We start from the raw sequence: 22,500 nt of genomic DNA on the forward strand, positions 1-22,500 counted from the left end.
TTAACGTTTTGAGAACATAGAACCACTGTGATTGGTTCTATTTCTGTTTCCTCCGACAATGACATCATCAGTAACCATGTTTTAAAACAAGAAATGTATTGTTTTGGTCATTTTGAATAAATTGATTTTGCAACATAAACCACAGACTCTAAACGTAATGACGAGCCTGTTGTCGAGAGCTGTTTGATGAACACATTCAGTTTTATAACAGCTGTGAGAAGACAGGGTTTGGTTCCGCCTCCTCGGACTCTCTGAGACCTCTAATTGGATGTCTCCGTCCAGCTGATCACGTGTACTGTGTGTGTGTGTGTGTGTCTGTGTGTGTGTGTGTGTGTGTGTGTGTGTGTGTGTGTGTCTGTGTGTGTGTGTGCAGGGTCTGGTGTCCAGTAAACATCGTCTCACCATGTCCCAGCTGGCGGTTCAGTCCTCAGACTGGATCAGGTGAGTTTCTTTCACGTTATTCAGGATTTTTCTTTCTCAGTAACGTCTCACTTCAGATTTGATCTAAATCAACTGACGTCACTAAACACTGAGTTTTTACTATTAAACCTTTTTTATGCTTATTTTGTCATGAATAATTGATATCAAGAAAAAAACTTGAAAACAGGTTTCCTTTAAAATAAAAAAGGTCTTTTTATGTGAAAGTTTAGCAGGAAGTAGCAATTTGACGGCTGTGAGGTAAATGATAAGTGAAGTCTGTGTGGAAGCCTGGTTATAAACCAGTTCGATGTCTGATGTGTCAGGGTGGACCCCTGGGAGTGTTACCAGGACACCTGGCAGACGACCTGCAGCGTGCTGGAGCATCACCGGGACCTCATGAAGGTGAGCATCACCAAAGCCTGTTCCTCCTTCCATTCCCTCACTTTGTATCCTGAGCAACGGGAAACATCACGTAACAGGAAACAAAGATCAGACGCGTGTGACAAGAAAATGAGCTAATTCATTTCGGGAAAGTTCAATAAATAAACAAATAAAGACGAGATAAATAAATAAACATCAGAGAAAAATATAAAATATAAATCAGCAAATAAATAAGGCCACTATAAGGAGTTTATAACCAGTAATAAAAAGCTCTTATTTTGATATCACTGCCTCTTTATGACCTTCAACAGAAACGAGACAATCAGGGAGAATTTTCTTCTACGAACTTTTCTCGATGTCATTTGTCAGATTAACAACGTCAGAGCACAAATTACGATCTGAGTGAATAAATAAACACGTTTAGATTTTTTATTCTAATTTTTTTCTGTTTTATCTGATGATGATGATGATGATGATGATGATGATGATGATTTTTTGTCAGAGAGTCACCGGCTGTATTCTGTCCAACGTCAACACGCCATCCACCACTCCTGTGATTGGTCAGCCACAGAACCAGACTCCTCCCATCTACCAGAACCACAACAGTATGAATCACAAACCCAATGCCAGTGAGTTGTCACTCACACATGGTCCCGCCCACAAGAGCTTAACTTCAGCTCACACAAATTAAAACTCAATTTGTATATAAAGATACATTTGAATTAACTGTAGATGTCATTTGATTGGACAATTCTTCTTCTCACTTTGATGGTTTAGAGGATGATGATGATGATGAAGATGATGATTGAGATGATGATGATGTGATGAAGATGATGGTGATGAAGATGATGATGATGATGATTGAGATGATGATGATGAGGAGGATGATGATTGAGATGATGATGATGATGTGATGAAGATGATGATAATGATGATGATGATGATGATTGAGATGATGATGATGTGATGAAGATGATGATGATGATGATGATGATGATGGTGAAGATGATGAGGATGATGGTGATGAAGATGATGATGAGGAGAATGATGATGATGATGATGAGGATGATGGTGATGAAGATGATGAGGATGATGATGATGAGGAGAATGATGATGATGATGAAGATCATGATGATGGTGATGATGATGATGATGATGATGATGTTGGTGATGAAGATGAAGATGATGATGGTGGTGATGATGGTGATGATGATGAGGATGATGATGATGGTGATGATGGTGTTGATGATGATGAGGATGGTGATGAAGATGATGATGATGGTGATGAGGATGATGGTGATGATGGTGATGATGGTGTTGATGATGAAGATCATGATGATGATGGTGATGAGGATGATGGTGATGATGGTGTTGATGATGAAGATCATGATGATGATGATAACCCCCCTCCTCTCCAGTCAAACTGTGGGGGAAGGTCAGTGAGAGTTTGGGGAAGATCTGCTGCGTCCGTCCTCACATCGATCGTTTCACCTTCGTCGGTGAGTAGAGACACTGAACGTCTCAGAGTAAAACCACAGACTGCAAACAAAGATGGCCGACATGTTTGAACTTTTGTGTTTGTTTCGTTCCGTCAGATGAAAACGCGAACCTGGGCACCGCCATGAGGTACGAGGAGATTGGTGAGTGCTGAACACAGTTGGTGCGGCGCCCCCTGGTGTCCTTCCTGCTGTGTGGCTGGTTTGTCTGTGTCCAGTAAACGTGTGGTTTACTGAGGACGTGTCTCTCTCCTCCCGCCTGTTTGTCGTCTGTAGAGTTACGCATCTTGCTCCTGTGTGGCAGTGACCTCCTGGAGTCCTTCTGCATCCCTGGCCTGTGGAAGGACAGTGATGTAAGCACACAGTAGCCCCGCCCCACCCACCATGTAACTCCGCCCAGCATGTAGCCCCGCCCCTCAGATCTCACCTCGCCATGATGATGTCATGTTGATGTTGTTGACGCAGGAAACAAAAATTCTACTCAGTCACTTTAACAGTTGTTAATCTTCTGTCACATTTGTAACTGAAGAACAAGCCACTGCGACATCGCACTATTACTATTACTAAACTATTACTATTACTATTACTAAACTATTACTATTACTATTACTAAACTATTACTATTACTATTACTATTACTAAACTATTACTATTACTATTACTAAACTATTACTATTACTATTACTAAACTATTACTATTACTATTACTATTACTATTACTATTACTATTACTATTACTAGACTATTACTATTACTATTACATTACCATTACTTTTACTAGACTATTACTTTTACTATTAAAATTACTTGACTATTACTATTACCAGATACTGTTAGTTGAGTGCAAGTAGAAAAGTACAATACAATATTTACTGAAAGTAAACAGAGTAAATACAGAATATGTGATCAGATGTAGCTGTTTTAATGACTGTCATATATATAATATAAAATATAAAATACATATATACACATTTTCTGTCATGTCAAGCATCATCTATCAGTTGATGTTTTGAAATCACAGTTTGATGTCGAAGCTCCTGAAACTTTCCTGTCAACAACAAACATGCAGAACATGGAACATCCACTGTTCCACCGTTTCAGTGACTCATCAAACTACGGAAGCCCTGAGAGGCCTGGGTCATTGTTCTAAAGTTTTTTTCCCTCAGGTTAAAGAATACATTTGAGCGGTTAATTTATTTTTAAATGTTTACTGAATATAATAATAAAAAGTTATTAAAAGAAAAAATATAAATTAAGAATATTATGAATAAATAATATTACAGTAAAAGTAATAATGAAATATTATGAATCCATTGATCCAGCACCACCTGCTAAGTTAGTTTATAAAAATGTATAAAACTTTAAACTTCGTCTAGAACAAAACAAAGTATTTTCTGGTAAACAAATCATTTGCCTCTCGTAGCCTTTCTAGAAACATTTTCTAATCAGGCACAATTTAAAATGAATAACTTTATTAATGGTTAATCAATCGTTTACTCATATTTTACATATCAGTTCTTTATTAGTTATAAAGTTAGTTATAAACATGATTATAAATAATAAGCTGTAAGTGATAATACTGAGCCTGGAGAGCCATGGTCAAACTGTCTTTCAGAGACGTCTCCCTGACGACACACAGCTGGATCCTATTGATTCATTATTAATATTAATAACTTAATGAAGCATTGATTACAGTTTGTTAATTGTGCAGAAAGAAAGTTGTTTTGATGTGAAGAGTAATTATCTCTTTATGCACAAGTTTATCTCTTAATTAACTAACTCATGGTGGTCAGCCGAGTGTCGCCCCCTGCTGGCTGTTGAGTGAAGCTGGTGAAACTGTGGTTTCAGATGGAGGTGATCGTGGGCGACTTTGGGATCGTGGTGGTTCCTCGTGACGGAGCCGACACAGAGAGGATCATGAACCACTCGTCTGTTCTCCGCAGATACAAGGTGGGAGCAGGAGCAGGGTTCAGCCTGTAGGGGGAGCAGCGTCTCTTCCGTTGTCTCATCTGTGTGCTGCTCTGGTTTCAGGACAACATCATCGTGGTGAAGGACGACCTGAACCACCCGCTGTCCATCGTCAGCTCCACCAAGAGCAGGTAGAGATTATACTCACACTGAAGTATAAGTACACTTGCTCAAATACTGCTCAAGTACTCCACTACATTTGTCTGACAGTTACCTTTAGGAGACAAAGACGTGATTTAAATATAAAACTTGATGAAATCGAGGATGTGTGATCGCTGCAGGTTTTCATTCATCACCAGAACTCAAGCTTGTTTTCTTCGGCTCCGCCCACATTGACACAAGCCATGTTGCTATGGTTACGCCTGGTGGAGTTTCCAGCCTCTGAATCAGAGAAACGCTGCTGGTCTCGTTTAGTTTGAACAGAATCTGAGACTTTTGTAAACGAGGATGAAGATCCTTCCTCAGAGTAATTTCTGTTACTAAGCAACCAACTGCAGAGGAGACAATCTACTTCCTGTTTACATCACATGATCACTGATGTTAGTGGTCATGTGACGTTTGTTTTCAGGTGTTAGTGTGGACGGAGGTTTTACTGCAGCGTTTAATCCACAGGGATGTCAAGTATAACATGACTCCTCCCCCACAGACTGGCGCTGCAGCACGGTGACGGACACGTCGTGGATTATCTGACTCAGCCCGTCATCGACTACATCCTGCAGAGTCAGCTGTACATCACCGCCTCGGGATAGAGACACCGACCTGAACTGCATGAAAACATGGAGAGTGTGTGTGAGGGGGGGGGGGGGTCCATTCAATTACAAACTATATATATATATCTATATAGATATAGATATAGATATATATATACAGGGTGGAGGTTATCGTGATGACAGCATTTTGTCACTCGAAGTCTTAACGGATAAGACGACTGTATCAACGTCGACGAGCTTCATGCAAGAACAACTCCGAAGTAAAAAAAAAAGTGAAAGAGGCCAAAACTTGGGACGTTGGAAATTTGAAAATGAAAAAAGTCTCTTTACAAAGAAACAACAAATCTGACCTGAGGGAAGAGGAGTCGTTCACATGTTCACCAGCAGGGGACTCCAGCTTCACTCGAGACACAGAGGGCTCTCGTCACCAGGTTCTCATCACGCTCACAAACTTACTTTCTTCTTTATCGTCACATCATCTCTTTTTCTGAACCTGTGAGTTTAAAGTCAATCATCTGTTCACTGATCTGACTCAACATCTGTAAACATCTGTGAACACTGTCAGTCAGAGAGCAGCTGGTGAACATGTGGAGCCAGATGTTTCCCTCAGGAGGTGGTGGAGACCAAACACAGAGGAGATAATTAACATCTCAGGTGTCGAATGTGACTCAACGTAAACTTCACGTCTTCTTGCATGAAGCCCGTGGGTTTGGTTTTTTTCGGACATCACTTGTACACGTCAACAGCAGTTCGAACCGCCGCTTCATCAGAGCTCAGCATGTGCTAAACCACAGGTAACCATAGCAACAGTGCAGCTGCTTCAGGCTCCGCTCGCAGTCAAGTGAGCGGCGAAAAGAACCGAACCTACGAACACTGTGTCAAAGATTTAACAGACGTTTCCATGATGAAGATGATGATGAAGAAGGGAACTTTTCTAAACCTAATCCTCAGCAGCAGTGTTGTTGCTGTTGTCGTTGTTGTGAGTGTGTTCTTCATCACTCACTCTGTTAGCCTGCATGCGTAGAGTCTGGTTCTAGCATGATGTTAAAATCACTCTGTCGTGATCGTGTTTCAAAAAAAATCTAAATATCTCTAATAAACTGTGGGAATCATCGGCACCCACTTTTTCTATTCACGCTGTAAATGATGTGTGTGTGTGTGTGTGTGTGTGTGTGTGTGTGTGTGTGTGTGTGTGTGTGTGTGTGTGTGTGTGTGTGTGTGTGTGTGTGTGTCTTTCTATGGTTGTGAGGACTTTTTGTCAGGTCCTGTTTGAGGGTCCAGATCTGATTCTAGTTTAGGGTCATAGGTCAGACTTCGATCTCTGATTGTAAAAGTCAGATTTACCCTCAGTCCACTCGGGGGGGGGGGGTCCCCCTACAGGTAGGAGGTGTAATTCAGAAACTCAGTTAGAGATCATTTAATGACGTCGTATTAAATTCAACAGCACAATATTGTGGTTTCAGTATTAATTTGAAGGACCAACAACATTTTACACAACAACAGACAATAAACTCCAACTTACATTGTGTTCCACATTACTGCATCAGAACATCTCTGTTCTAAAAGTGAAATCTAATCTTATAAAAATGCTTCTGTGCTGCTCTCAAAATGTTACTCAAGAAAATGACATGAAATAAAACTCTTTCCCCTTGTAGTTACACCCCTTGTCAGCAGGGGGTGCTGCCGCCCCCTCAGCACCCCCACTTCCAGTGTCCTTGCTGTGATTAATGTTCATATGAATGTTGTAAATACTAGTTCACTGGTTCACATGTGTATTTGTCAACAAGCTGACAGAAATGGAACCGACAACCTCTGAAGACGAGAATCATGTGACAGGATTTTAGTCAAATATGATGAAAACTTTGATTTGTTGTCACGATTAAATGTAAAACAACAAAAAGAATGAAAGCATCAGAGGAGCGATGCATACCCTGAATGCTCATTGTATACAACCCACTATTTACAAACTGTATACATATATGTATATGATATCATTTATACACTATAATACGATATTTGTTCAACCAGTGTTTTGCTCTGTGTGCAGCTTTACTCTTTGCAAACCGATCATCGTTAGAACATCCATAAAGTCTTTACTGTCCTCAGGATTCAGGATGTGTCGTCCTCCAGGTCTGATCAGCTCCGAAAGTTATTGATGATTAACTGTTATCGTTCAACATCAAGTAAAAACTGCTCCGATCTTCACTCTCGCTCACTTTCTCTTTCCCTCTTCTTTCATTCCTTCACTAACGTCCTCTTCAGTTTCTTTACTGGCTCCGCTCTGAGAAGACAGAGAAAACTTGACCTTGGATCCGGTTCTGTCCTTCAGGGTCACAGGAGGCCCGGGGTTGAGAGGGGCCCCGAACAGCAGATTACTTTAGTCCACATCAACGACACTTCAATGAGAATCCTCTTAAGTTTGGTGACTTACAGGAGACCACGATCAGAACCCCCCCCCCATGAGGCCTCATGTCACAAACTGTCAGTCAGAGGGTTGTCCCCCAATATCATTGATGGTTTTAAATACTGATCAAATATTCACTGAACACACGTTGACCTCTGAGGATATAATGTTTGAACCACGAGGACATTTGAACTAGTGTGGAGTACTGAAGTACTGTAGAGTACTGTAGTACTGTGGAGTACTGTAGAGTACCGAAGTACTGTGGAGTACTGTAGTACTGTGTAGCAATGTGTAGTACTGTAGTGTACTGTAGTACTTTGGAGTACTGCGCCTGTAGGTGCTGATGCTGCTAGTGATACCATCAAGCTGTAACCATGGCAACCAAATGAAGACTACTACCCCCCCCCACCTGACAACACGCCCATGTCAGACGCCGTCTACAAACCAATCAGATTCAAGTATAGGTAGACTCCGCCCACGTAGGTGATGACGACAGGACGTACGTTTGTCAGACTAAACTCTTTAGTCCCTAAATTACAATGTGAAACCAGAAGTAACAGATCAAAGGAAACATGGAACAAACAGGAAGCTTCAGACTCAGATCAAAGAGTTTCGATCTAATGGTTCCTTCATGTTTAATGATGAAAAGCCTCAAGCTCAAACATGGAACAGAAAAGTTCTGGTTTGATCTTCGTTGGACGACGTCCTGATGAGGTGAGGCTTATCTGATCCATAGTTTGAGGATTTTTCATCATAAATCAATGTCTGATGAATAATTAATAATCAGTAGATTCACTGAGAATAAAACACTAACATCAGCTGAAGTTGGAGTTATTGTGACATTATTTATCAAGGTCTGGTTAAGTGAGGAGGGGACTTTAAACCCAGCTCACTGTAAAGTATTAAAGAACCCTCCTCAATACAAGTTCACAGAAAATAATGAATGTCCACTTAAATGTGAACAAGGTAAATCCAACAAGAGAAAAGACTCCTTGGGCAGCTCAGTCCACAAAATGTCCACAAAAAGAAAGAAAGAATCAGCAAAGTTCCTCCCGACAAAATACAAAAATATAACTCAGGAAACACAAAGCATTGCAAAAAGAGAATGGACCTGAGCAGGACGGCTGAGACGCAACAACCTTCTGCTCAGTGGTCATGGTCCTTCACTCACACCGTATTCTCTCATTCCTCCTGGGTAAGGTCCTTTCTGTCCTCCAATGCAGAAACCCAGCTCCTTTCTTCTCCCTGTTCCTCCTCACTCCAAACTCCTGTCTCCCCCAAACACCCCCTGTGTTCTCCTAAGCCCCGCCCCCATCCTCACCTGTGAGTGACTCCAGCAGGACACTACACAGCTCCGCCCAGTGGCCGCACACGTGGCGAGGTTCAAACTTCCTGTCACACGTGTGGCGTCGACTGCTTTGTTCATACAAATAAAAACATTTATAATATTTGTCAATAAAAACCTTTTTTTTCTGAAACATTGACAAATTATTTGTTTCTGCTTTTACTATTTTAATTTTCATCCTTTCAGAGCTTTGAAAACGTTTGAGGCAGAAATGAAGGAAAAGTATTGAATGTTTAAAGTTTTAATGTTAAAAGAAAAAGACATTTAAATATTTCTGCAAATAAAAACTGAAATATGAAAGAGATAAAAAGTGTATTTACAGATATAAATATCAAACATTCAGACGTCAGAAATATCAACAGAAAAATACAGGTCAAAATTACAAACAGAAAAATATGAAGAATTTTTAGTCTGTCGCATCGTTTTCATTAAAGTGGATAAGTTGTTGATAAGTGCAAAAATAAAGTTTTTTTCTGCTTCTGAAAAAAACTTTAAAAAACGTAAAAAAATTATGTTTATACTGTTTTATAATTCATGTGGAAAATTCGTTCACCCACTGGCCAATCACTAGGACTCTGTGGTGATGTAACTATTTTGGACCAATCACAACCCTCAGGCCTCCTCGATGGGGGGGCTGTTGAAGCAGCCGCTGGGGATGGACCTCAGGACGTCTTCCAGGTTTGCGATGTCTCCCAGGATGGTTGCGATGTCCAGGTTGATGGCGGTCAGCCGGCGACGCATTGCGTCCTCCTGCTGCTCCATGTCCCGGAGGCGTGGCCTCAGATGAGCCTCCACGTCCCTCTGAGCGTCGGCCAGAGACGCCTCCAGCTGCTTCAGGAGACTTTCATCCACCGTCCCGGGCTGGTCTGAGGAGGAGGAGGAGGAGGAGGAGGAGACTCTTACTGGGCTGAAGATCAGTTAGAAAACCACTCTGACATGACGAAGACTAACTCCTCCTCCCCCTCTGATTTCAAACCCTGAACTTACTCATGTTTGCCAGCAGGCGTCTGATTTCTCCGAGTGTTTTACCCACGGCGTCTCTGGTCAGGCTGGCGTTGTTGAAAGCGGCCGCGGCTCCGACGGCAGCCTGCACAGGACACATTTACATGGTTACTCTCTGGGCCTCGGCCTGGAGCTCAGCTCGCCTCCATGTGGACACGTTACCTGCTCTGCATCGGCCTCCAGGCTCCTGGCGTCGTCCAGCTCAAATTCCACGTCTCCCGCCAAGTCTCCCGCCTTCGTCCCCAGATCCTTCGCCTCGCTGCTCAGTTTGGTGGCGTCGCTCAGCAGACCGACGTGAGACGGCAACGACCCGAACATTCCCTGGAAAATAATAACGAAACTTCAGGATGAAGCAGACGTCCGGAAGCGGAACACGTGTCGCCGCTGGACACAGACATGGAGCGAAGCTAACGGTTGTTTTAGTGCTAAGCTAACCTCCACGCTGCTGACCAGGCCCTGCAGCACGTCCACGTTTCCCAGAGCGCTGTTGTAATCATCAGACACGTCTCCCAGGACAGACAGCGTCTCCCCGTTGTTGCTAACGGCCTGTTGGATGGTGGCGTCGATCACAGGAAGACGCCTGATGGCGGCATCGGCCTGAGCTCGACCGCTGTCAATCTGCTGGTCGAACCCTGAGGAGAAGGAGGAGTCGCGTTCAGTGCGCTGCTTCGTCTGTGGAGGAATGTTTTCATGAAGTGTGTTCGTACCTCTCAGCGCGTTGAGGGCGGCGTCCAGCTCGTTGGTGTTGCTGCCGATTCGTCCCAGAGCAGCGTCGGTGTCGGCCTTCGCAGCGTTGACTCGGCCCAGCAGCTCGTTGAAGCCCTGCACACACACACACACACACACACACACACACACACACACTCATTAGCACAATATGTTTGTGTAGATGTTAGTGTAGATGTTTGTGTAGATGTTTGTGTAGATATTTGTGTAGATGTTAGTGTAGATGTTAGTGTAGATGTTAGTGTAGATGTTAGTGTAGATGTTTGTGTAGATGTTTGTGGAGATGTTTGTGTAGATGTTAGTGTAGATGTTTGTGGAGAGGTTTGTGGAGATGTTAGTGTAGATGTTTGTGGAGATATTAGTGTAGATGTTTGTGTAGATGTTAGTGTAGATGTTTGTGGAGATATTAGTGTAGATGTTTGTGGAGATGTTTGTGGAGATGTTAGTGTAGATGTTTGTGGAGATGTTTCCTGATGTTTCCTGAACAGCTGCAGGCTGGTGTGTGATGATTTATGTCACTACCTGCTGAGCAGACCTCCCCTTGGCCAGCAGGTTCTGGGTGGCGGCTTTGTCTCGCTGCACGCCGTCCTGCAACGCCTCAAATCCTGAGATGTTCTCGTCCACCTGACCCTTCAGGTCATCCAACTTGGAAACCATGGCGTCAACCCCCTCCTGAGCATCATGGGGAAATAGGGGGTGTGTGGGTGGGGGGGTAAACACAGAACATTTTCATGAAGGATGTTTTCTAAGATCAGTTTTCTGAGAGTGAACAGTTTTCGACATCTAACAGCAGCCGTTACTTTCAGGGACGTCGGGATGTTGCGCTCCATGCTGGCGATGTTTTTCAACATTCCATCGGCCATCTTGCTCTCATCTTTGGCCTCGCCACTCAGACGGATGGCGTGGTCCTCCAGACCCTTCACCCTCGCCGAAGCCTGATCAAACCTGAACACAAACAGACAAAGTATTTTTAATATGGTGTAGCGTCCTGAGTAAACTCCGGACATCAGAGTATCTGGTCCTCCATGTTTGAAGCTCTGTGATTGGATGATCGTCATGTCTGTTGTCTGGGGAAACAGGAAGAGAGAGACTCTTTGAAGGAGAAGTTTGGACGAACAGAAGCAACTCACGTTGTTCTCAGATCTCCAATCAGCTCTTTGACTTTGTTCTCTTTGTTCATGAGAGTTCGGACCAGAGCCAGACTCTTCTCCGAGCCGCTCAGAGCGTCGCTGGCGGTCTCGTCCACGGCTGTGGCCTTCGTCTGGTGTCTGAGAGATGGACAGAGACGAGTCAGTGGACAGTATCTGAAACTTTTAACGATTACATATCAGAATCATGGACTCACTTATCCGCCAGGCTGGTTGCAGTTTGCACCAACGAGGACAGGATGTTTGAACCCATGGGAGCGTCTCCGACAGGAAGTTCCTGACAGGAGAGAAAACAGGATTCATCACAGCAACAAACACTGGACCAAAGTCTCAACATCTTTATATTCACTGATTATACCGCACATACAAACAATATCTATAAACCTATGCAAATATATTTCAATCTGTAAACTATAAAATCACTGTAATAACTTCCTGTTCTTTCAAAATAAAAGCAGCTGAAATAACTGTGATGATTGAATTGACTGATCTTACAGCTGATTGGTCTAATGTCTTACCAGTGATCGGAGGTTGGTCTTGGCCTCCTCCAGTTTGCGTTTCATCGCAGCCATCAGAGTCTGGACGTCCTCCACCTCCGTCTTGTACTTCCTCTGTTGTTGTTTGATGTCCTCGACCGTGTCGCCGATGTTTTGGATGTTCTGTCCCTCGACCAGCTGACTCCTGCTGATGGACGACAGACGACCCTGCAGCCTCTTCTCCATTTCTATTGGACACAGGAGATGTGGCATCGTCTTATCCGATTTGAACTTCTGAAAACTTTCTCCACAACTTCTCTAAAACATAAAGTAACTTTTTGTCGAAGACTTTGTCCAAATACACTTTTTCACTCCCAAAAATTCAAAAACATGTTGTAAAGAGCATGTCACGCCAACAGGTGGCGACATATCCCCAACTTTAAAGTCAGGCGTCTGATTGGTCAACATTAGATGCCTGAAAAAGTGACAACTAACATCGAAAACTGGACAACGATACTTAGCACATTTTCTTTCCGTTTTTTCGTTTTATAAAATACCTGTGAACATGTGGACAGCTGTAGTTCTTCCAGTGTCCACTAGATGCTGCTTTAAAACTGATTTGAAATGATTGGAATATTTGGTGACGTCCTCTCACCTGTCAGCTCCTCTGTGTCGTCTTGCAGGTCGTCAACCAGCTGCTCAGCGGCTCGCAGAGCGGCCTCCATGGTGGCGCTGTTGGCCAAAGTCAAACCTCCGTCCATGTGTGAGAGTCGAGTCTCCAGCTCCTTCAGTCTGGCGGCATGAACTTCCACCTGAGCACAGGAAACACGTTCAGACTTTTCACTGTGACACAAAGATGTTCTTTGAAATGTTCAAATTCAAAAGCAGAGGAACTCAGACATGAAACTTCACCTTCTGTTTTCAAATCATCTCAAAAGTCACTTCATTATTTTTATCTGTCACGTTTATGTTTTCTTCCCTTATTGTTCTTTTATGTTTTGTCTCTTGCAGCGGGATTGAGTTTGAGAACTGTATTAAACTCTGATGTGAACGATGAGTCGTCACCTGTGTCTTGATGGGGCTGAAACATCGGGGGCAGCTGGAGCGTTGACACCTCAGGCCCTCGAAGTCCGGTCTGCAGCGACAGCGGCCGGCGTCGTCACACTGTCTGGACTCAGAGCCGTGAAGGTCACAGTCACACGCTGTAGGAACGAGCGTCACAAACATTTACACTAATAAAAATCCCACGGAGCTTCATTCATTACATTCATTATACTTTCATTCATTGTAAAACTCAAATCTCATCAAAACATCTAAACATTGTTGACTTAGATTCTGACAGCAGCCAATCAAATGTCAGTTACTTTATCACACATGAATATTTTCACACTTTTCTTGCATTGTTCAAAAAACGGAATTCATCCACATGTGTGGCTGCAGAGGGCGCTGTTGATTAGTAAATGTCACAAAGTCTTTAAAATAAAAGAATGAAAATGTAAACATGTTTAAAAGCATTACAGGAACTGGGTCGTCAAGCAGGATTCACACATATGTGTTCTGCTAACGCTTGGCGGTTGGCGTGCCCGAGGCTTGGCACGGGTGCGATCATCATAAAAAGAGCAGCCACAGTTTCCTGCTCAGGATACAATATGGTCGACTTTCATGCTAGCGTGTCATTCTAGCTGTCACTGCTAAAGAGCAGGTAACAGGAAATAAAATCCACAACACACCAGGTTTACCAGCTGACTCCGCCTCCTCTTTCACATTAACCTGATCTGATTGGCTGGTGCCTCCAACAATAATCCAGTTCAGTAATGAATGACATCATCACACTCAAAGTGAAAGCACATTATTAGCATTGAACGTGTGAGTCCTGCGTTAATGACATCATCTCCCGCGACGTGGTTCTTACGTTTGCAGGCGTCAGTGAGTCGGCTGCGGTGGAATCCTCTCACACAGGCCTCGCAGCTCCGCCCCTTCGTGTTGTTCACACACCTCAGACACTCGCCGCTGCTGCGGTCGCAGCTTCCTTCCACGCTCACGTCAATGTGGCTGTTACACTCACAGGGTCTGCAAGGACGCCGCACTCCGGTGACTCCTGCAGGGTCGCCATAGAAACCCTCCTGACAGACATCACAGCGAGGACCTGAAGTCAGACAGAAGGAACAACGACATGTTCAAATATCTTATTTAATAAGTTTGAATGATTATAACTTTATATTTCCTGCCGGCTCGTTCCACAGACCTCAGCTCGCCTCTGAGCGTCTGATCCACTTGGTTCTGTTTCACCTGGTTCCAGGATCATGTACCTGAAACATCACGTGTCCTCGACTTGGTCTAAGAAGTAGATTGAATGGACCGCAGAGGCCCAGCTGAAGTGTCTGATCGACAGAGGACGTCCTTTTGACGTCAGCAGCTCTCATTCTTACAGTTGCATCATTAGCGTTAGACTAAGTGCAGCTTAACCGCCTGAATAGCTAACTTGTTAGCTTCCTCACCGGCGCACAATGAATCTTGGGATATGTTGGCCTCAAATAATTTACCTCATTTCAGATTCACTTAGTCGATAATCAGGCTCAATTTTCAGCTGCAGTGACGTCAGAGTGAACAAAGAGGAACCAAACTTCTCATCTGACTCTGGCTCTTACCGGTGGTGGCGGTCGGACAGAGGTCACACTGAGGCTGCAGTGAACCAGCAGCCAGTGAGCAGGACACGCCCTCCGGACAGGGACACTTCACACAGCTGTTGGGGCTCCCAGGGCTCTTCCAGGGGTCCCGGTAAGACCCCTGGGAGCAGCTCTGCTCTCCGGGCGTCTCATCAGCGGAGTAACAGTCTCCGGTCTGAGGGTCACAGCTGCCTCCTCTGCAGCTGCAGGGCTCGCAGGGGCTGAAGGCTCCGCCTGCCGGGGCCCTGCGTCTGAAACCAGCCGAGCAGCGTTCGCAGAACTCGCCCTCGTACCCTGTGGGGCAGCTGCAGGTGTGGACCCACCGGGCCGGGACGCCATCCTCACGCCGTGCTGACACCAACTGAACGTTGTCAAGGTAACCACGTCCTGAAAAGACACACCAGGGTCACTCAGCTGCTGTTTCAGGAAAACTGCTGATGAAGTATAAACTCACCGTTTTCACCAAACGTCGCCCGGATCTTGACGGCGGTTAGATTCTGCAGGAGCTTCTGGAACTGGAAGGAGGAGACCTGAGGACGCCACCTGCTGCCGGGCTGCTCGTCCAATCTGATCATCCAGCAGAACATATATATATATTTATATATATATACGTGTATATATATATATATATATATGTGTGTGTGTATGTGTGTATATGATGAGTTTGTGTTCCCAGTGAATCGTGTTTTATTGTCAGAGTCTAAGCAGCAGATCTGTTTCTACTTGTTCTGCAACTTCAGGAATGTGAAGAAAAAATGTTAAAGTTGAAACAAGGATGAGATCAAGTGTCACGACGGGAGGCGTTTCATTTAACCACAGAGGAGCCCCGGGTGGGTGGAGGCTGTCAGATTACTGACCTGAAGCTGTAGTTGATTTTCTGTCCACAGGGGACAATAGATCGCAGGTCGCCCAGCGAGGCCGAGACTCTCACCCCATCACCTTCCAGGACCACGTCATTGGTGGACGGGTGTCGAACGCCACGGTCAAGACGCAGAGAGAAGGAAAAGTTCTGACCATAACTTAGCAACTGGTTCCCCAGGTAAGGAGCTGTGGAAGAGGAGAGGAAACACCTGGTGAGGAAAGGAAAGGATTGGAGATAGGAAAGGAGGAAAGTAGGATGTAGGCAAGAAGAAAAAGGTGAAAGAGGGAGGGAGGAGACAGGGAAGTAAAGAAATCAGAGAGTGAGTCATGAAAGGAGAAGGAGGAAGGTCAGGGAGGCGGGGCTTATTCTCACCTGGGGCGTACAGGTAGACCGGCAGACTGTTTTTGGAGATGGCCTCCAGGTCCAGGTGAGTTGGGGACCATCGGAAGTCAACGTCTGCGGGGGTGACGCCCTGAGCTGTCGCTGCCGTCCAACCATCCACACCTTAAACAACACGACACACACTTCCTGATGCTTTTATTTTTAAATGAATCCCAGAATGAATGTTGAAGCTAACATTAGTCTTTTATTGTGAAGGGAAGTGGTGAACGGTTACCGTCGGTGAAGGTCGACGTGATGTTGTGGACGGAGAAACCGAACTGTGCAGAACACTTGCTGCTGTGGCCGTAACAGAAACATGCCTGAGTCCGACTCCCAGAATCCTCTCTGAGCTGACGTCTGAGAAACACGACGAGCCGCGAGGACGGAAAAAAACAACCACAAGTTAAATTTGAGGCAGTGAAGGAGTGGAAGAGGAAGATGAAACGCTGGAAGACGTTTAAACAACACGTTAAGATTACTGATCAGTTTGAAGGATCAACACTGAATAAAGCTGAAGTGAGAAATGAGACAAAAGCACTGAACAAAAAACGATAACATTTAAAAACTCAAAGACGTTAAAGGTGCGAGAACAGAAGAGTCGATGTGTTGTTGAAAGGAACTAAAGTGGCAGAGGGAATTCAAGCAGTGAAATGAGTTAAAGATTCAGCACAAGTGCAAATACAGAAATAAGTTTAAAGTACAGAAACTGAAAAGAGTTGAAATGATCCCGGTGAAGAGACGGCTCATGTGTTAGGTCAAAGTGCTGATGGGAAGTGAAGTGTGTAACTGTAGTTAAAATGTGAATTAAAGTGAAAGCACTTAAGCCTCAGTTGCAGGGAAAGTGTTTAAATAAGTTAAAGTCTCAGTTAAAGTTTGGTGTAAGAACAAAAAGTGCAAACGCCATAAGTCTGAAGCGTTAGTGGAGCTGTACACTGAAAGTAGGCAGTGAGAGAAATTAAAGATTGAAATGAAATGCAAGCAGAGAGAGGAACTGAAGAGTAAGTTGATATAAAAGTGAAGAAAATTAGTTTCATTTGGAAGAAGAAAAATTACAAGAAAGAGCTGAAGTGATAGTTGAGCTGTAGCACATGGAACATTGTGAAAGAGGAGTTCAAACACAGAGAGGCAATCAAACAGTGAAAGGAGTTAGAGTCACCGACAGGAAGGAGATCTGAGATTCAATGAAACCTTAGTTGTGAAAACTGTTAAGAGACAGTTTGAGTGAAAGCTCCAACAAGAATCCATGTCAGTGAAGTCAAAGTGCTGAAAGGAGTTCAAGTGAGAGTTAGAATACATGGAAGCTGCAGATGACGTTGACACGCTGATAAAGTACAAGCACCGGAAGCAAAAGTCGAGTCAAAGATCTCAAAGGAGTTGAAGTGTTGGTCGAGTTGACATCATTCATGTAAGTGTTTTTGAAAGATTACTTATTGGAATGTGTGAACGAAGACAGTTGTTTACCTTTGCTTGCAGCCGTTCGGTCCGATTGGTCCGTCTGGACAGCGGTTACATTTATCTCCTGACACACCTTCTTTACAGCTGCAGCGCCCCCTGCTGTCACACGTAGCACTGACAGACCCTGGAGGAGAAGCAACAGTTTGAGACGTCCAGCACCTGTGAGACGTCTCTTAAGGACAGTGTGCGGCTCTTTCTCACCTGTAGTGTTGCAGCGGCAGGGCGTGCAGCTCAGGGCTGCCCCCTGCAGGAAGAAGCCGGCCTTGCAGTGCTCGCAGTGGCGGCCCTCAGTGTTTCCCTGACAGTCGACGCAGTGCAAACCCCGAGCGTCTCGAAGGCAGTACGGAGATCTCCCATTGCACTCGCAGCGAACTGTTGCTGCCGGAGGACACGAAGGAAGAGTCCATTTTATTTGATTGATCTTTTCATTTGATTTATTTCTCACTCTTCAGGTTGTTTTGTATTTTTAATGTTATCATTAAGTGACTGATCGTCATACGTAGTCTCGTGGTTTTAGACAACACTTAGGTTGTGATGCGAAGAAATCTTAATATATATATATATATTATATGATGTATCATTTATGACGTCTTCGTCTTCTACGTGTACGGCTCCTCTTCTTCATCCTGAGATCTTTGTGTTCTTCCAGTTTCACGTCCGTCACGTGTTAGAAACCTCATCAACACGTCCACTCGCTCTCTGGGAAGCTTCCACACATTGTCCTGCTGTGTCCTCACATGGACTCACTCTGACATGTTACACACATGTTACACACATGTTACACACTTGTGACTCATGTGTTGTGTTGAACATTGTTTACAGCTTCTGTTCACACGGATCCTCATTACATCAACAATCACAGCTGATAGAACAATCATATTAACACCACTGATTTATTTATCATATGTCCAGTTTATTTATTTGTTAAACTACATTTTGTTGCACTGACAATAAACATATCTGTGATGTAATATAATTCAATGTATTATGTTGTGGTAATGAAACATAAACATGGCCCTTAATCCTCACTTTTTATGGAGCGACACCCAGTGGCCAGAAGTAGGTTGTGCATCCATCCCATTCTTGTGAACACAATATCTCAAGAACACCTCGAGAGAATCTTTTCAAAAGTGCTACAAACTCTCTTTGACTCACAGATGAAGTGATTAGATTTCAGAGGTCAAAGGTCACAGTGACCTTATATGTAGACCCAACTTGACTAGTTAGTGGAGACAAACCACCACAGGACAATGGTTCCAGTTGTAAAAATATTAATATCAGCAGAAACTGTTTTTACAACATTTATAGAGATAATATGGAGACATCAGATCTTACTGCTCTTTAAGTTCAGATAAAACCTCTGAGGAGGAACTAAGGAGATTAACCAGGAAATGAGTGCATAAAGCTTTAAGTACTCAAAAGCACTTCAGGCAAGAAAGAGGTTTAAGATTCTAGTTCTGTTCTACAGTGAAAACAGACAAGATCAAAACAAAAGAAAAGAAATGAGCATGAGAGTTTAAAGATGCTGAGCTGCTTCAGAGCAGAAAGAAAGAAATACGGTTTGACACTTACAGTAAAATGAGTTTGTGGCCTGGACGACACAAAGTGCAGATAAAAGTGCGCAGAGTAAAATCCAGCTGCTGCTCCACATGTTGATCCAATGTGTTCAGACACAAATCATCCAGCTCCTCAAAGAGTCGACTTTTAACTCCTCTGCTGCTGCAGGTCTGAACACGCTGCACATACTGGATCACACTTACTCACGTGTGATTCACACACAGACACACACACACACTCAGTCAGAGGATATGACGGCTGCAGTGTGTCAGCCTCTGTGCGTCGGGACAGTCTGGGGCGTTGTTCTGGACTCTTCCATCACATTTACATTTTTATGAAACAAAGACGTTTCACAAGACAGAAAATTAAAAATCCTGTGTGAGGACGTGAAGTCAGAGCTCGCTCTGTTCCTGAAACATGAAGATCACAGCTGAGAGGAATCAATAATCAATCATTCACCAGAAGAACAAAACATTCATCAATATGATCAATAAAATCAAACACCAATAATCTCCAAATATATATCAACATTTTTATAATCCTGTTATCGAGGATTTTATTAGTGTCTCCTGAGGTTATAAACTGCAGCGTTTGTTTGTCTTGAATCACAGTCTGCAGCTGTAAACTGTGTCCTGAGGTACGACACACCCTGAACCTCACACACACACACCTACACACACACACACCCTGAACCTCACACACACACACACACACACACACACCCACACACACACACACCCTGAACCTCAGACACACACTTACTCACTCACACACACACTATGATCCACCACACACACCCTGCCAATACTTGCTTACACATTCATAAGCACTTTCCCCACCACAAATACATCGCCGCAGGCCTTATCAAACACACACACACACACACACACACAGACACACACACACACACACAGGGCCACTCCCTGTTACCGTGACAACGCCACACCCTGAGCACACACGTTATCAACACCTGAACCTCAGAGCTCGAACAGTTTCCTGGCCCTGAACACACAGCGGTAATAAAACTGGACAACAGCTAATAAACATGAAGCAGAAATCTGGTTGGCTCTCTGTTGGCTGCAGTATAACTCATAAACCTCCTCCTCCATGTCAGCAGATGGGACATGGACCTAACGAAAAACTCAAAGTAGACGTTAAATAAATGTTTCTGAAACATGGTTTCTGTCGTTTTAGGGCAAGGCAGGTTTATTCATGAAGCATCTTTCAGAGGTAGATTCAAGGAGCTGAACGACACAGAGACAAATAATAACTAACTATTTAGAATCTGAAAGCACAGTTTAAAACATCAGGACAAAAAAGAGAAGAAGAAAAGACACAAAGAAGAAAAGAAGAAAATAATTCAAAAGGATAAACGTGAATCAATATCTTTAAATAAGTCAAAAGGGAAAATAACAAATAAAATAGAACTGCACTACCACAATTACCTGCTGTTCTTTGTTTATAGAATTTTTCTTCTTCAGCCTAGTCTTTAACCTGGTCTTTAACCTGGTCTTTAACCTGGTCTATAACCTAGTCTATAACCTGGTCTATAACCTGGTCTTTAACCTAGTCTTTAACCTAGTCTTTAACCTGGTCTTTAACCTGGTCTTTAACCTGGTCTATAACCTAGTCTTTAACCTAGTCTTTAACCTGGTCTTTAACCTGGTCTTTAACCTGGTCTATAACCTAGTCTTTAACCTGGTCTTTAACCTGGTCTTTAACCTGGTCTATAACCTAGTCTATAACCTGGTCTATAACCTGGTCTTTAACCTGGTCTTTAACCTAGTCTTTAACCTGGTCTTTAACCTGGTCTTTAACCTGGTCTTTAACCTGGTCTTTAACCTAGTCTTTAACCTGGTCTTTAACCTGGTCTTTAACCTGGTCTATAACCTAGTCTTTAACCTAGTCTTTAACCTGGTCTTTAACCTGGTCTATAACCTGGTCTATAACCTAGTCTATAACCTGGTCTATAACCTGGTCTTTAACCTGGTCTTTAACCTGGTCTATAACCTGGTCTTTAACCTAGTCTTTAACCTGGTCTTTAACCTGGTCTATAACCTAGTCTATAACCTGGTCTATAACCTGGTCTTTAACCTGGTCTTTAACCTGGTCTTTAACCTGGTCTTTAACCTGGTCTATAACCTAGTCTATAACCTGGTCTATAACCTGGTCTTTAACCTGGTCTTTAACCTAGTCTTTAACCTGGTCTATAACCTGGTCTTTAACCTAGTCTTTAACCTGGTCTTTAACCTGGTCTATAACCTAGTCTATAACCTGGTCTATAACCTGGTCTTTAACCTAGTCTTTAACCTAGTCTTTAACCTGGTCTTTAACCTAGTCTTTAACCTAGTCTTTAACCTAGTCTTTAACCTGGTCTTTAACCTAGTCTTTAACCTGGTCTTTAACCTGGTCTTTAACCTGGTCTTTAACCTGGTCTATAACCTAGTCTTTAACCTGGTCTTTAACCTGGTCTTTAACCTAGTCTTTAACCTAGTCTTTAACCTAGTCTTTAACCTGGTCTTTAACCTGGTCTTTAACCTGGTCTTTAACCTAGTCTTTAACCTAGTCTTTAACCTGGTCTTTAACCTAGTCTTTAACCTGGTCTTTAACCTGGTCTTTAACCTAGTCTTTAACCTAGTCTTTAACCTGGTCTATAACCTAGTCTTTAACCTGGTCTTTAACCTAGTCTTTAACCTGGTCTATAACCTGGTCTTTAACCTGGTCTTTAACCTGGTCTTTAACCTAGTCTTTAACCTGGTCTTTAACCTAGTCTTTAACCTGGTCTTTAACCTAGTCTTTAACCTGGTCTTTAACCTGGTCTTTAACCTGGTCTTTAACCTGGTCTATAACCTGGTCTTTAACCTGGTCTTTAACCTGGTCTTTAACCTGGTCTTTAACCTGGTCTTTAACCTAGTCTTTAACCTGGTCTTTAACCTGGTCTTTAACCTAGTCTTTAACCTGGTCTTTAACCTAGTCTTTAACCTAGTCTTTAACCTGGTCTTTAACCTGGTCTTTAACCTGGTCTTTAACCTGGTCTATAACCTGGTCTTTAACCTAGTCTTTAACCTGGTCTTTAACCTGGTCTTTAACCTGGTCTTTAACCTAGTCTTTAACCTGGTCTTTAACCTGGTCTATAACCTGGTCTTTAACCTGGTCTTTAACCTGGTCTTTAACCTAGTCTTTAACCTGGTCTTTAACCTGGTCTTTAACCTAGTCTTTAACCTGGTCTTTAACCTAGTCTTTAACCTAGTCTTTAACCTGGTCTTTAACCTGGTCTTTAACCTAGTCTTTAACCTGGTCTTTAACCTAGTCTTTAACCTAGTCTTTAACCTGGTCTTTAACCTGGTCTTTAACCTGGTCTATAACCTAGTCTTTAACCTGGTCTTTAACCTAGTCTTTAACCTGGTCTTTAACCTGGTCTATAACCTAGTCTTTAACCTAGTCTTTAACCTAGTCTTTAACCTGGTCTATAACCTGGTCTTTAACCTAGTCTTTAACCTAGT

General features: G+C 43.3%; 2 protein-coding genes and 1 long non-coding RNA gene across 6 annotated transcripts in view; 2 read left to right on the forward strand and 1 right to left on the reverse strand.

The window, feature by feature from the left end:
• The window catches only part of nmnat2 (nicotinamide nucleotide adenylyltransferase 2), a 7,586-nt gene extending 1,479 nt beyond the window's left edge, over nucleotides 1-6,107 (forward strand). The window contains exons 3-13 of one of the 2 annotated variants that reach the window (XM_034612898.1): nucleotides 374-441; nucleotides 744-822; nucleotides 1,304-1,430; nucleotides 2,220-2,300; nucleotides 2,397-2,441; nucleotides 2,574-2,650; nucleotides 4,146-4,247; nucleotides 4,329-4,396; nucleotides 4,912-5,101; nucleotides 5,132-5,707; nucleotides 5,786-6,107. In XM_034612898.1, the coding sequence (XP_034468789.1) occupies nucleotides 374-441; nucleotides 744-822; nucleotides 1,304-1,430; nucleotides 2,220-2,300; nucleotides 2,397-2,441; nucleotides 2,574-2,650; nucleotides 4,146-4,247; nucleotides 4,329-4,396; nucleotides 4,912-5,014 (750 nt within the window). In that variant the 3' untranslated portion in view covers nucleotides 5,015-5,101; nucleotides 5,132-5,707; nucleotides 5,786-6,107. Of the gene's footprint in view, nucleotides 1-373; nucleotides 442-743; nucleotides 823-1,303; nucleotides 1,431-2,219; nucleotides 2,301-2,396; nucleotides 2,442-2,573; nucleotides 2,651-4,145; nucleotides 4,248-4,328; nucleotides 4,397-4,911; nucleotides 5,102-5,121 lie in introns of both variants that reach the window. The other variant, XM_034612897.1, reaches the window with a different exon arrangement.
• A 79-nt stretch (nucleotides 6,108-6,186) lies between these two features.
• On the forward strand, nucleotides 6,187-6,672 carry LOC117777868. The gene is made up of 2 exons (XR_004616687.1): nucleotides 6,187-6,308; nucleotides 6,356-6,672. It is a non-coding gene; the product is annotated as an uncharacterized LOC117777868 (long non-coding RNA).
• Nucleotides 6,673-8,903: 2,231 nt separating this feature from the next.
• lamc2 (laminin, gamma 2) lies at nucleotides 8,904-19,220 on the reverse strand. 3 transcript variants are annotated; one of them, XR_004616678.1, is made up of 22 exons: nucleotides 19,013-19,220; nucleotides 17,642-17,821; nucleotides 17,447-17,564; nucleotides 16,221-16,342; nucleotides 15,977-16,108; nucleotides 15,600-15,789; nucleotides 15,197-15,309; nucleotides 14,725-15,129; nucleotides 13,989-14,222; nucleotides 13,142-13,278; nucleotides 12,732-12,888; nucleotides 12,119-12,324; nucleotides 11,798-11,877; nucleotides 11,583-11,720; nucleotides 11,253-11,397; nucleotides 10,975-11,124; nucleotides 10,434-10,548; nucleotides 10,162-10,358; nucleotides 9,889-10,047; nucleotides 9,712-9,811; nucleotides 9,238-9,590; nucleotides 9,097-9,189 (listed from the first exon to the last, which is right to left on the reverse strand). XR_004616678.1 is itself a non-coding variant. In XM_034612813.1 (21 exons), exons 1-21 carry the CDS (start codon nucleotides 19,089-19,091, stop codon nucleotides 9,337-9,339), a joined length of 3,411 nt encoding a protein of 1,136 aa, XP_034468704.1. In that variant the 5' UTR covers nucleotides 19,092-19,220; the 3' UTR covers nucleotides 8,904-9,336. The 3 variants fall into 3 exon arrangements, 2 of the variants coding, with proteins under 2 accessions (XP_034468704.1, XP_034468705.1); XM_034612813.1 differs by having other exon boundaries at nucleotides 8,904-9,590; XM_034612814.1 differs by having other exon boundaries at nucleotides 8,906-9,590; nucleotides 17,642-17,818; nucleotides 19,013-19,219.
• Between the last annotated feature and the right edge of the window lie 3,280 nt (nucleotides 19,221-22,500).

The sequence above is a fragment of the Hippoglossus hippoglossus genome, chromosome 17, assembly GCF_009819705.1.
Source record: "Hippoglossus hippoglossus isolate fHipHip1 chromosome 17, fHipHip1.pri, whole genome shotgun sequence".
NCBI classification, from domain to species: Eukaryota; Metazoa; Chordata; class Actinopteri; order Pleuronectiformes; family Pleuronectidae; genus Hippoglossus; species Hippoglossus hippoglossus.

Coding starts and splice junctions, on each gene's coding strand:
- lamc2 (XM_034612813.1), bottom strand. CDS start 19,091: ATGTGGAGCAGCAGCTGGATTTTACTCTGCGCACTTTTATCTGCACTT. Junction 17,565..17,641: donor CTGCCGCTGCAACACTACAG/GTGAGAAAGAGC, acceptor CTTCTCCTCCAG/GGTCTGTCAGTGCTACGTGT. Junction 10,048..10,161: donor GCCTGGTCAGCAGCGTGGAG/GTTAGCTTAGCA, acceptor ATTATTTTCCAG/GGAATGTTCGGGTCGTTGCC.